Below are 14,009 nucleotides of genomic sequence, written 5' to 3'. Positions count from 1 at the left end.
TTTTTTGCAAAACTGTAGTACAATTAGTTATTTAAAACCACTGGTGACTCATACTGAAGTATCCTAGGTTGAAGTGAATATTCTGAATATTGATGAGTTTTCATAATTTGTTGTGATTATGAGATCACCAACGCAAAGTCTAATAACATAATTATAGTGTAATTCCAGTATGGATGAAAGAAATGCCGACGCGAACAATCCAAACCCATAAAATGTAGAAAAATGGCTGCCGTGTCTGTTTTTCCACCAACATTCATTTACTGCAGGTCAATGATAAAATACAGTGATACAAGTGTGCCGCACCTGCAAATGTCTTAAAATAGACACATATGACACATTAACAGCAGTAAATCCAATAGATATTGTCCTGTTTGCAGTGTTCACATCCAGGAAGTCAAGATCATGTCACACCGTCGAGTCCTCGCTGATCTTCTTGACTCGGCTCTTTCTTTCTGCTAATGAACATCCCTCCTCCGGTCTGAGCCGGCAAGTTCTTCTGCAGGTTCTGATGCAGGTAGCCGTTGTAGAAATCAGCTGCCGTAAGTCTCTTTTTCAGGAGCACGGCCTTAAACCCAACCCAGCCATCCTGGACAAGGAAAAACAAATGTCAGAGCCATAAACATAAAAACCCACATCATTATATCGTGACATTCTGTCCTCATGATGTCAGAAGTACCATCATCTAGGCATCATTATAATCTTGTGGGATAACTTCTTCCTACTCCTTTTAAGTACAGTACATCTTTGAACTCCAGATGGTGCCATTACAGCACAATATAACATATAATTTAATAGAAGAGACTATAACATAGTATAGTCAATATAATAAAATATGTAATGTTACAATGAGTTCGAGAGCAGCAGATGTGGAACACTTAGGCCAGTGGTGGCAAACACAGATACAGAGAACCAAATTCAAAAACGTGGTTGAAGTCGAGGGCCGGACTGATTCAGTCTTTATTGAAAACACTGGAATGACCTTATGGCACATATTGAACCATTAACTTACGAAGCCAATATGTCATATCTTGCATAACCTTAACCACTAAGTAAATGAAAAATCAGTTACATTCATTTCTTATATGTTAACAGCTGTTTGAGATATCAGGAGCAGGAAACAATGTTGTAAAGAAGCAACCCTTCCTTCCTGCGTCGAGTGCAGCTCTACAAGAAGAGCACGGGTTCCCAAATCAAATCCAATATTCTGTCTCCTTGTTATGAATCTTTCTTTTACTCTGATCAATGTGAGTAACAGGCATTGGGGGGGGGGGGGGGGGGGGATGGGGGGGGGGGGACAGCTTCAACATGCTGCCAGATCTCATAAAAACCCAAGCAACTCCTTATAGGTTGTAGATATTGGTACTGACACATGTAACAATAGCATGATGCCCCCTGGTTTAAATCCCGGCTGCAGCAGGAAGGAGAACCTGGAAATCTTCTATTCCTTTGCTGGACTGACTCCTTTAAACTGAGGCACTTCTAATCTCTGACGGTATACAGTGACTGTCGAAAGACAACTTCTGTGCTTCAAACTGTGGTGCGATGGACATACTTTCTGCCATATGACTCTCTGTATGACATACGGCGCACCATGTTTACTATCGTCCTTGAACGGAGACAATTCCGTCCAGTGTCTCCACAGGCTGCATTAGGAGTTATCGCTTCTGGATACAAACAGCAGCATTATCTCGATTCAACAAAAATAACTATTAAAGTCTTTGCGAGCATCGAGGTAAACACTGCTTGAGCTGCGATGTGTGTTTTCATTGTATCCACTGGTGGTACAAAAGCAGACAACCTATTAAAAAAAAACAGTGGAGCTTTTATTCTCTGGGGATTTGATGATAATATTTTACCGTAGACAAGGAATTAAGCTCATATTCCCACTTTAAATGTGAGGATTTAGGGCTTTGTGGCTTGTTGAGTTGAGACGTTTGTTAAATGAAATTCTTTTGGAAGATCATTTGCAAAAACCTCTAAGCCAAAGTGAAACCTGAGAATTTAAAGTCTGTCAATAAAAAAGCAGCCGCTTCTTGCGTGTCTGCGTTTTGTTTATTAATGACAAAAATGGAATTGTTAAGCTAAACAAATGGCTTCTCATCCGACTCCAGTAAGTACTTAAATAGCCACGATGTCTGGGTAAACCTCGACTTTATGCACTCGTTTTTTCTTTCTTTCTTCTTTTTACCATGTGCAAAAATGAGCTATGAGTCAAGAGCCTTAGTGTTCAGGTAATGAGAGCAATGGGAAAAAAAAAAAGAAAGTCAGCAGGTTAAATATTTGCGGGGGTACAGAGCTGGACAGACCTTACAACAGACAGCCAGAGTATTGGACTCCTTCTGAAAGCTCACGGAGCCGGGGACCAGCCTCTTCCTTTCGTCTGCAGCAACATGGGAGAGAAACCCGTCAGATTGAGGCTCAAAGCACACCGGACATATTCCCAAAACCTGATTTTTTTATACTCAGATGCTATTATAGCCGGGCTGCACTGCATGCGTACATGGAACCCTGTTGACACGCAAATACTGTATATTTGAGAGGTCAGTGGTAGAAAGACCGCCGGTCCTGGCCTACAGAGATGTCTTGGAACACGTGATTCTTAAGTATCCTTCCTCCTTCATATACATAATGTATGTCGATGTCGCTCGCTATAACCTTTAAGGCATAACACCAGTACATTGTTGGTCACAACACTGAAGAGTCGACAGCCAAGAGCCTTGTTGGTGTAACGCTAACTTGATTTAATGGAGTAGTAATCGCACTGCTAATGTTTCCAACGATTCTTGTTGACGAAAGACCATCAGCCAATGAAATGCCGTCACAGTCCGTCTCTCCACTCCCACAGATTGCATCCGCGTCACTGATCTCTAACACTGATCTCTAGCACTGCGATAACGTCACTATTTCTAACAGTAGCGTGTCGGTCATGGCCCCCGGGTCCCTTGGCTTGCAGACCAGTGACTCACTTTACGGGATGAGTTGCAAAAGTTTTGCCGAAACATAAATCTGACTGCAGAAAAACACTGTGGACTTTTTCTCTGTGTCAGCTGTCGCACAGGATTAGCTGTACAGCAGCTGGTCCTTGATCCCCCGTCGCTGCTGTCACTTTCACTTTTCTACTGCTTGATGGAGCAAATACTGTCGATTATGTGTTATCAGTTTAGGAATGAAGGATTCTGACAATCAGCTCCTTTTAAGCCAGGCTTCACGCACGATGAAATGGCAAAAATGGACATCGACACGCACAAACGCACTACATCTGATACTTCCCACTACATTTTTGATGATTTAAATGGGACCATTTATGCAATTATCTTGAATTTTTCACCGTCTTATATGTTTCCCGTGTCAGAAGCCACAACAGTAGATCCCACTACACTGTCACTCTGCTCACAGAACATCAAAGTATTCCTCTGTACTGTACCCTGTGACTAAAACAGTGACAAGTTGCTTCATGGCCCATTGTTTTCTGAAAGCAGAAAGAAATAATCGAGATATTCTCCAGTGGAACAGTATAAGTCACTGAGACACTTTTGCCGATCACTTTTAGTCAGATGGCAACAGCGTAAGAGATTTCACTTCAACTTGTTCTCTGTTCTGGCAGAATGTGGATTTCTTTGATCTCCTGCACCTTCACAGCCTCGGAGACTCTCAACTTATATGCTAATCTGTTACTTTTCAAGCAAACTCCACCAAACACACATTTGTGGTTGTGTCATGGATACACCACAAGTATCCAAACAAAGGATGGTGTGTCCTGAGGTGTTTAAAACATTTTGATGCAAATAGCAAGGGGGGGAAAAAAAAAATAACTGAGAAGCATTAACCTGCGAGTGAAATGTGACATTTTCCTACAAAATCCAGAAGCTTTATCGTCCGTCCATCCCACATCGTCCTCAAAGCGATCTGATAACAAACAGAAGGAGGATGAGATTGACGTCACGCTGTTGATACAGAGTCCAGACCAGCGTTCCACTGCTGCTCACTCGAGATCCGACGGCACGATAAAGGCGGTCGATTTGATCGCAGCTCTGCTCCTCCCACAACACCCAGCTCATGGTCTTACTGATCTTTGGAGCTGTGGGAGGAAACAAAACCCATTTATTTCCACTTTATCTACATCTAAAGATGATCTGTCTTCTGGGGTTCGGACATACGTACCAAACGTGGCTCCTGTCTGACTTTGTTCCCTCTTGTTTCCCATTTTCTCAGAGAGATTCTTCAGTGTGTCAATAAGCTGCAACAAACAGCATCTTCTTTCAGAATCCTCTCTACATGACGATCATATATGCTATTCCTGCACCTCATATTTCAGAAGCCCCACCAGATGTGCTCCCTTCCTTGCGAGCGCCGCTCCGAGCTCGTCTGCGGTGCAGCCCCAGGGGACCTGGTGGAGCTCCTGGTTCAGGACGGGGCCCACGTCAAACCTGGGGACGGGACGCGTCCGTTAGTCTGCGCTCGCGCACGAGACAACACCGAGGGGGCGGTCATCCAGAGTGCTTACCGGCGAGGGCGGATCTGCATGATGGTGACTCCCGTCACGGCGTCGCCGTGCAGGATGGTGTGGAACACGGGGGCGGGACCCCTCCACCGAGGCAGCAGGCTGGGGTGCACGTTCAGAATGCCGCTGCAATTAAAAGACCAGTGCCCGTGTTGACAAAGTCATCCCGAGGCTAAAAGTAGCTGGGTTCATTTTACTCTCCATTCATTACGAGGAGCACAGAGGCTTTTGTTTTTTTCTGTCCTCCTTTCTCTAACAACCAATCACAGCTTTCAGCAGAATGTATATCATACATAGCGACGGGGGGGGGTCGACTCCACCTCCTCGCGAACATGAAAGTTGCGGTCAACTCCTCGCTCAGAGTTGCTCTTAGAAACATCCCGAATCTCTTAAGCTAAGATTCTTTGCGAGGAAGTTTTAGGCTAAGTTAGGAGCTCTGAGAGACTCTGAGACACAGGACTTTTACAAAGTGCGGCAAATAGTAATTGAATTAACAATTATCACTAATTGTACAAGGTGATCCTCACTGTGGAAACTTGTCGATCAGCCTCTCGTTGAGTAGACAGCCAAATGAGACGACCACGCCCACATCGAACTGTCCGGTCACGTCGTGCAGAGGCCAGCTGTGCAGTGCGAGGCGGTTCTGTTGAGCAAACCTCTTCACCGGGACATTACCGGACAGTGTGACCACGTCCAGGGTCTCCACGATCCCCTCATTGGCGTTTCTGCCAAAGAACGCAAAGGTCATCAATCAATGGTGTGACCGAGTTCAACAAGCTTGACAATGTTTAATGACAAAATCTCACTCTACTAATATTAATAAACCCAAATCTTCATAAAAAATTGTTTTTGGCAGCTCAAATTATCTATAATTTTTTTTACAATAGTTCCTACAGAAAAAAAACAGGTTTTGAAAATTGAGCAGCAGACTTGTGACATAGCTCGAGCTTGAACAGGTGAGGCACACCCCCAAAACATAGAGGGTTTCTATGAGACGATAACTTTGTCAATACCCTGATATGACTTTACATCTGTCAAACGTGCGCTATCCATCTTAGAGTCTTGTGTCTGGGACTTCATGATGGGTCACATGGTGCTGGTGGGTTGGGGGACTTTCCTTCCACGGTCCAAAAACATGCATGTGAGATGAAGTGATGACATTAAATAGCTCGGAGGTGTGAATGTGAGCGCGTGACTGTCTCCGTGTTTGTCCTGTGATGGACCAGTGACCAGTCCAGGGTGTACCTGCCTTCACCTACTGGTCAGCTGGTACCGGCTCTGGGTGGTGACCCTGAACTGGAATAGTTGCCTTCTTTAAAGAAGGTTTTGGCAGGTTTTCAGTCTTAAGACACAAGGAGTCTTCTTAACCTTTTATATATAAAATGTGTTGTGAATAAAGGTACATCAGTCTTATCCTTGGATGCATTTGACCATAGTCACTAGTCCACTAAACTCCTGTTTATTGGAGAAGTGACTGTTTCATTGGTCAGTTATTTGATGTAAATCGAATTGAACTTCTTTCATCAGGCTACACACAGCAACTCTCCAAAAATAATACACACGTCACGAGGACACGTGAATCTAGAGATATGAGAAAAGTAACAGGTAGAAGTGACAAACCTTTCTTGTTATTGACATCAAGCACTAACTTCCATGTGACCAGGATGTTTCGGGAGTCTCACCTGCTGGATGTAAGCAGCTTCAAAGACTCCACGGCGAACTCATCCGAGCCGAAGAAGAGGAGCCTCCAGGGGGGTGTGGACGAAGACATCCGTGAGCAGAGGCGCTCAGAGGAGCTCCTCCACCTCCACCTCCACCTCCCCTGGGTCTGGGTGCAGGGCTGCTGCAGGAGGAGCTGCATTCTGACACAAGTTCTGCCCGGTGACCACCACATGCTGGCTGCTGAGTGTGTTTACACACCGCGAGTCCACAGTGTCAGTACTGTCAGTCCTGCAGCGAGCACACAGTCTGCTTCTGCCGTGTCTGTCTCCTCTCCATGGTGCCCAGACAGGGCGCCGCCATGTTTACTCTCCCTACTTCCGTTCTGTCTTCTTCGTGAGAATTCAACCAAACACGTTCTCCTGCCACCATCAGGGCACGTTTGGAATTATTATTATTATTATTATTATTATTATTATTATTATTATTATTATTATTATTATTATTATTATTTTATTTTATTTTATTTTATTTTATTTTATTTTATTTTATTTTATTTTATTTTATTTTATTTATTTTTTTATATAATTTTTTTAATTATTATTATTATTTCAGAAAAAACTAAAAGCTTGACTTCCATCTAGGACGCCAATATGGGCATTCTTGAGGACTATTATTTTAGGAGATTGGGGTCCTTCAACATGTTGCACTATGCTGAAGCTGTTGCATTTGATCCTTTCTTTGGATACATTGACAACCATTAAACCTGTACATATTCATATTTAATATCACTTATCTAATTGTATCCTGTATTGTTGATATTCAACAATACTGTTTTGTTGATATTCAACAATGCTGATATCTGTTATGCTGTGTGGCAAGAATTTCCTCCTGGGATTACTAAAGTATTTCTATTCTATTCTATTCTATTCTTGTCTATTCTATTCTAAAACGTATTTATGCAACCGTCCCTGCTGGTCGAGGTCCCATCTCCACCGCTAGGGAGCAGCATCGGAGCCTGATCGAGTCCAGTCTACCGGATATACCCATCGAAGAAGTATAAGCGGAAGAAAGCGCTTCCGGTATCAAACCTGATCCGAGCGGAGTTAATCTGAGACTTTCTGTGAAACTCTGTGATTCTAAAGGATTAACAGGATTTGAAGTGAAGAGGAGACGTCATGGCGACTACTATCAGCACCCAGAGAGGACAGGTAACCCGCTGTGCGATCGGTGTGTTGTGACGGCGGATAAAGTGCAGCTGTCGTCAGAATGTTGACATGTAAACACAGCAGCTGACATGGAACTGGGGTTGGTTATCAAACCATGACCATCGAGTCGCCCACAGCAGCACGGACACTATTATGTAATGAGCAGCTGATGACGGTCTGGTCCGGTGTGGCCCGGAAATCTTGTCACCAATTTAACTAGGAACATAGTTTTCTAACAGTTAATGTGTACACCCAGACTGAACTAAATCAACACAATCGTTTTATTTTGTTAACACATCCTCTTCCATTTCTCACCCATCCTTATCTCTCATCCAGCTGATATGGGTCAAGCACTATTTAAACTACTCATAACATTTAACGTGACTTTCTTTAAACTTCTGAATATCCAGCTGTTCAATGTTTTAGTGTTTCGTGCACAATCTGCTTTTCTCTAACCAGGTGTTTGCTCCATTAATGAACCAGTACATTTCTAATACAGTTCTTGGATTCAGTTAGGATTGGCATTGAAACGGTTCTCCTCATCCTAATGTTCAACACTTTAAGTGTTGTCACCAGACGAGTCTTTGGTGGTGGAGTTGTTACCGTGTGGGCCGGTGTGTCTCTTGCTGCACTTTGTGAATGGAACATTGATGAGCCCAGAGGTCCTGAAGAACATCAATAATCCAGTTGATGAGCCCCTGCGTGAACAACACTGGCCTCGTTTCATCTTTATGGACCACAATATAGCAGCTCATGGAGGTGGTATTGTTTAGTGAACGACTGCTGCAGACTGGGGGACCTCAAATGGGGCCTGCACGTTGTCCACACCTGGATCCATACAAAACCTCTGGGATCAGCTCAGTCTCCATGTCCAGCACGAGAAGTCATCAAGCCATAAATTGATGCTCAAGGCCACATGACGAGTTATTGAGACACTGACATGTTTTGTTGTTTCCTACCCTCCACTGTTGATGAGGACTCAGATGAGATGAGGAAATCACCATTGATGCTTCTATCTAAATGCCCTACTTTCATGATATAATATCACTGTAGCATCAATCTTTTTGCTTTTCCATAACTTACACTTGAAAGCCAAATATCCTGAACACAAATGCCCGAGATAAGCGTTTCCTGTAACTTCCCCCAACCCAGTGCTTCTCAAATGGTGGGGCGAGCCCCCCTGGGGGGGCGTGGTGGGGTGTTAGGGGGGGCGTGAGGCAGGCGCGACTTTCAGGATGAGTGTCTTTATTCATGCTTGAACGATAAAAAAAGGGCCTCCAGCTCATTTTATTAATTTATTTTGATAATCAGGCGATTGTATGCAGAATGCTGGTGCCAGCAACTCATACAGTGGTTTATACAGATAAATAAATAAATATTATCAGGTTCTCAATGGTTGTACAATTCAGGGGGGGGGGGCCCTGAAAAAAATTCTGTCCTCTCGGGGGGGCATGACAGAAAATAATTGAGAACCACTGCCCCAACCCATCCTGTAAGATACACTTTTTTCATCGGTTCTCCTTGAATCTTCATCAACATCTCCATCATCGGCTTTAAAGTCTGCTCTCATGCCAAAAACGAAAATATATTGCAAACATAAAGTTGGTCTTTACGCTTATTTCGTGCAAGTTGGACACCGATTGTCTCAATTCATTTAATTATACTTGTATACAAGTCCTGGATTACCAGAAAAGGTCCTTCAAGTCTCTGCTGTGTTAACCTGTCGCATTCTTTAAAATGGGCTTTAAATGTGCCATTTTATTCAGAGTCTGTGTTTGTTTTCTTTTCAAATGTGAAAAATATTAAAATGTGACTATGAAAAATATTGTTCTAATAATGGACAATATTCACTCAAGTGTTCATCATCTGTGCGATTATTATATCCTTTCGACATGTTCCTCATTTAATTTTTTCTAGGATGTAAAAAAGACAGTTAAACACAGTGATTCAAAGTTTAAAGGTAGCTTTTTTTTTAAACAAAAACAACATTGGATATGTTATTAATATTCCGTTCTACAATGGAACCTCCAGATTTTGGACATGTAGGTGGTTTTGGTCTCGTCTGTGTTGGATTTTTCACCTTCCTGCAAGCAGAGGCAGACTGAGTCTGTGTGTGTGTATGTGTGTGTGTCCACAGGTGTACATCGGGGAGCTTCCTCAGGACTTCCTGAGGATCACTCCCACCCAGCAGCAGCAGCAGGTTCAGCTGGACGCTCAGGCGGCTCGCCAGCTGCAGTACGGCGGTGCCATCGGCACGGTGGGACGGCTCAGCATCACGGTGGTCCAGGTGAACACAGCTCCAAAAAAATCATCTAACACCGTCCTTACACATCAATAAAACAAACCCCCCAAAAAATCCTAGAAGTCCTTTGAAAAACACACTTCATCATCATCAATTTTCATGCCCAGTAAACAAAAACAGCCAAAGTTTTGTCAATGGATTCAACTCACAACGACACACATTTCCTTGACGGAGCAGAACAGGTTACCATGTGAAAGTGTGTTCATATTTTGAACTTGATTTTCTTTAAAACTACAATTCAAACGCAAAGCTTGAAATGCAAACGTGTAAAATCCTTCTGCATCTGTTTTATTAAATATGTCATCGTATGTAGTAAAAGATGGCTTGATATTCAGATGCAGAGACTAAAAACTAGGAGATGTCATCTTTCTGTTGACTGTGTGTCTCTTAAATGTGATGAAATATAGTTCTTAGAATCTCTACAGATATACTCTGTGTCTGGGAAAATAAGCAGGATTGTTGTGTGAGGTCCGAGGATGTTTTTTTGTAGGGACTTGCACAAACGTATCAATGTTGTCTACATTCCGAAAAAAAGAGAGGAAATAATGCGGAGCCGCGCGGATCACATTCCACTTATTAGCAGCCAGTGAGCCACAGCGGCTTCTTTTGTGCTCTTCCAGGCCAAGCTGGCCAAAAACTACGGCATGACCCGGATGGATCCGTACTGCAGGATCCGGCTGGGCTATGCAGTCTACGAGACGCCGACCGCTCACAACGGAGCCAAGAATCCCCGCTGGAACAAGGTGATCCAGTGCACGGTGCCTCCCGGGGTGGACTCCTTCTACCTGGAGATCTTTGACGAGGTAAAGGATGTTAAAACCACTGGTCACGTACGTCGCATGACTCCAGAGTCCAGGACAAGTTCTCAGATCCTTATTTGAAACGACGACAAAGGCGGTAAATCAAAGTCGAAACAAATGAAATTTAGAATTTAGCGAATTGTAAAAATGTATGAACGCAGTGAAATGATTCATCATTCATCAGTGATCAGATGTTCATAAATAAAAATGATCTTTTTAAATGACCCAGCGAGGTGAGAAAATGCATCATCTTATTTTGATTATATAACTTAAGTTCTTGATATATGCTTAATAGAATTAAAAAAAGTTTTAAAAATCCATAATTGTGATATTAAAGTAACACAACAAAAACCTATTTGAAGCAGTTGTTCAGTCAACATCCAACAGTTAATTTTTGCTTCATACGACCTTATTTAAATATGTTAAAATTTTCTTTTGTTTTCTGAGGAGAATAAAACAAACTTTGAAAAACCGTCAATTGTCCCTCATATTAAAGACCATTATTCATTACTCTAGGAATATTTGAGAGAATAAAATTTTTTGTCAGAAGATGCCTGTTTATTAAAAAACAAAACTGCTTTGTGTCTTGTAACGAAGGAGTTAAAATGATCTTGGAAATGAATTGGAAATGAATAGTAACCAGGATGTTTTTCCGTGTGTGTGTGTGAGTGCAGAGGGCATTCTCCATGGATGACAGGATAGCGTGGACACATGTGACCATCCCTGAAGGCCTGAGGGACGGCAGCGTGGTGGACGAGTGGTTCACCCTCAGCGGCCGGCAGGGCGACGACAAGGAGGGAATGATCAACCTGGTCATGTCCTTCGCTGTGAGTGCGACACACACACACACACACACACACACACACTAAAACAAACAGAGACAGTGAAGTTAAAGGCATCATTTTACTGTAAAATTATAGATTTAATAAGGCACCAAGGCAAATAAATGTCTTTCATAGTAGTTTGGTTGGTTTGTTTGTATATCTAATGTTTTGAAATGTACAATCTCCATTACTTCCACTTAGTAGAGATGGATACAACAGAGATGATTATATTAATACATAACTCCCATTAATACATAACTGTTCCCCAAAATATACCAAAACTCTCATTCCTGAGAAGTTTCATGTTCTTATACAAGTTTTTCAAAGTTATTTTATGTGTGCGTGTGTGTGTGTGTTTTTTTTTCAGTCATTACCTGCAGGGATGATGACCCAGCCTGTTGTTCTCATGCCCTCTGTGTATCAGCAAGGAGTCGGATACGTGCCCATCGCAGGTCAGACACACACACACACCACACACACACACACACACACACACACACACACACGACTGGGCTGACATTGAACAGCTGGTGTGTGATCTGTGTGTGTGTGACTTCAGGAGTACCTGCAGTCTACAACCAGGGCATGGTGCCCATGACGATGCCCGCCGGCATGCCAGCCATGGGGGGCCAGGGGGGGCCGGTGTGCAGCGAAGAGGACCTGAAGGCTCTGCAGGACATGTTCCCTAACTTGGACCAGGAGGTGGTCCGCACCGTGCTGGACGCACAGCAGGGCAACAAGGACGCTGCCATCAATTCCCTGCTGCAGATGGCCGAGGAGCTCTAAACACACACACACACACACACACACACACACACACACACACACACACACACACACACACACACACACACACACACACACACACACACACACACACACACACACACACACACACTCCTGGCTCCTGCTAGCTCCTGCTAGCTCCCCCTGCTGGTAATCACAGAGACGACTTGTATTCTGTCCCGAGGCAGTGGGCGGTCTCTGCGTCGGACCCGGATCGTTCACTTTGGTCTTAATCGGTCGAATCAATGTTTTGTGTCACAGAAAAAGACTCAAACCAAACATGGAATTGGCCCCCCCAAGTGTTATTGTACTCTACCGTCGTCATGGTAACCCAGTCCGCATCCTGATCCCAAAGTTTGATTTGCACTTGTTGGAGCTGTGGCGTGTCCATCTTCCATTCCTGTTGGTGGTTTTTTTTTTTGTTGTTTTTTGTGTGTGTGTGTGTGTGTGTAATTCGTAGGTTTTATAGTAAGTTGCAGTGACATGTTTCGTAACTATAAAACTGTTGAGTTCACTCAGAATCAAAAAGAATCATTTGAGATGTTTTAGACTTAATGACAGGATGAAGGAATGAATGAAAGCTAAACATTGCACCCATTCACTGCTTAGTTTCTGGTGGAATCGTAGCGTTTCAGAGTGAGTGAGCTAAATTGCTAACGTTGCTAACCTTTGCCGAGTGACAGTCTGAGATGTCTGCAGGCTCGATTCAAGTTATTTCATGCTTCAATGTAACAAACAAACAGCTTCCAAGTGCACAGACAAGCTTCACATATCTAATCTTTTCCACAGGTAAAATATTTTGTGTTTCTGTTCACACCCGGTTTTGTTGCTAACGTGCTGCCTGCCAAAGGTCTCGTATGAAGGGACGCTGTCTGGCCGTGACTTCTAAACTATCCACGTGTTTTCAAGTGTTATCACGCCGCGTGGATGTTCTTTTGATTCACGGAGACGCGGTGTCTTTAAGCCAGAGCACTTTCTGCTGAAGTTTGATTTGCAGGTTTTAAACTGTTTTATTTATTGATGCTTTTAAGCCACGAGGCGAGAACAAAGAGTGTGGGTGTCCATTCCTTCTCATGACACGCTGAAATACACTGACCAAAACTGGAAAACGCTGCACGTCCTCATTTCTTGTGTTTTCAAAGCTGTAAATGAGTAAACACGGGTAAGGCAGTCTCTCTCATGCACGCACACACACACACACACACACACACAGGGAGAGCATGCAAACTTCACTCAAACAGTGGTCTTCTTACTGTAAAGTTCAGTGTTCAGTGTTCCCAAGACACCAACTTGTGGAACACCCCAAAATAGATTATTTCACACAAGTCTGCAATATTTACAATAATATCCATGATCGCTAGTATTTTTTTTATTATTTTTTATCATGAAAATCTCAAACACTACTGACTGAAAGTCATTGGACATTGAAATGCTATCAGATCCTGGTGAACACAGTGCTCTCATAAGACTGCAAAAAAAACATCACAGAATAATCTAATTTGTACAATATATGGTGGTGAAGGTGAAAGATTTTAGTTGTGGTGACACACAGTTATTTGTGTTCTAATAACATATCAATTAAAAGCTTTCAAAAAAAGAGCGTTTTGAGGCCAACAAAGAAAACATCTGATTTGTGTTGAATTGCTGTATTTTGAATTTTCATTACTTCAGTAATTTTAAAGGATGAAAGTAAAATCTTTCAGTTTATTAGATCATATGGAAGATTCACTGTTTGATTGGGGGGGAAAAATTACTTGTTGTGACATTTGGTACAAACGGCTTCTTAAAGTTTCATTTCAAAGTGAACTTTTACTTCCCAGATGCAAGAAAACTCTATTGATCACAGGTGTTTGTGCCCTGTCAGTCTCCATCACAGAGACATGTGGCTGGTCATTTTTGTTACAGTATTTTGCATGTTGGGTTTAATCC

At 42.8% G+C, this 14,009-nt stretch overlaps 2 protein-coding genes across 2 annotated transcripts; one reads left to right on the top strand and one right to left on the bottom strand.

Annotated features, from left to right (window-relative positions):
- Window positions 1-288: 288 nt before the first annotated feature.
- Window positions 289-6,442, bottom strand: mtfmt (mitochondrial methionyl-tRNA formyltransferase). Its single transcript, XM_080502262.1, has 9 exons — window positions 6,184-6,442; window positions 5,029-5,226; window positions 4,505-4,627; window positions 4,325-4,427; window positions 4,162-4,237; window positions 3,987-4,078; window positions 3,828-3,906; window positions 2,307-2,380; window positions 289-586 (listed from the first exon to the last, which is right to left on the bottom strand). The coding sequence occupies exons 1-9, from the start codon at window positions 6,393-6,395 to the stop codon at window positions 401-403; spliced, it is 1,143 nt and encodes a 380-aa protein (XP_080358388.1). The 5' UTR covers window positions 6,396-6,442; the 3' UTR covers window positions 289-400.
- A 788-nt stretch (window positions 6,443-7,230) lies between these two features.
- On the top strand, window positions 7,231-13,543 carry tollip (toll interacting protein). Its single transcript, XM_080512638.1, has 6 exons — window positions 7,231-7,371; window positions 9,506-9,655; window positions 10,291-10,473; window positions 11,145-11,297; window positions 11,662-11,746; window positions 11,854-13,543. Exons 1-6 carry the CDS (start codon window positions 7,339-7,341, stop codon window positions 12,078-12,080), a joined length of 831 nt encoding a protein of 276 aa, XP_080368764.1. The 5' UTR covers window positions 7,231-7,338; the 3' UTR covers window positions 12,081-13,543.
- Window positions 13,544-14,009: the final 466 nt, after the last annotated feature.

This window comes from Blennius ocellaris (genome assembly GCF_963422515.1).
Source record: "Blennius ocellaris genome assembly, chromosome: 1".
In the NCBI taxonomy this organism is placed as follows: domain Eukaryota; kingdom Metazoa; phylum Chordata; class Actinopteri; order Blenniiformes; family Blenniidae; genus Blennius; species Blennius ocellaris.
Note: the sequence above shows the minus strand (reverse complement) of the source record. Positions and strands in the feature narration are given on the sequence as shown.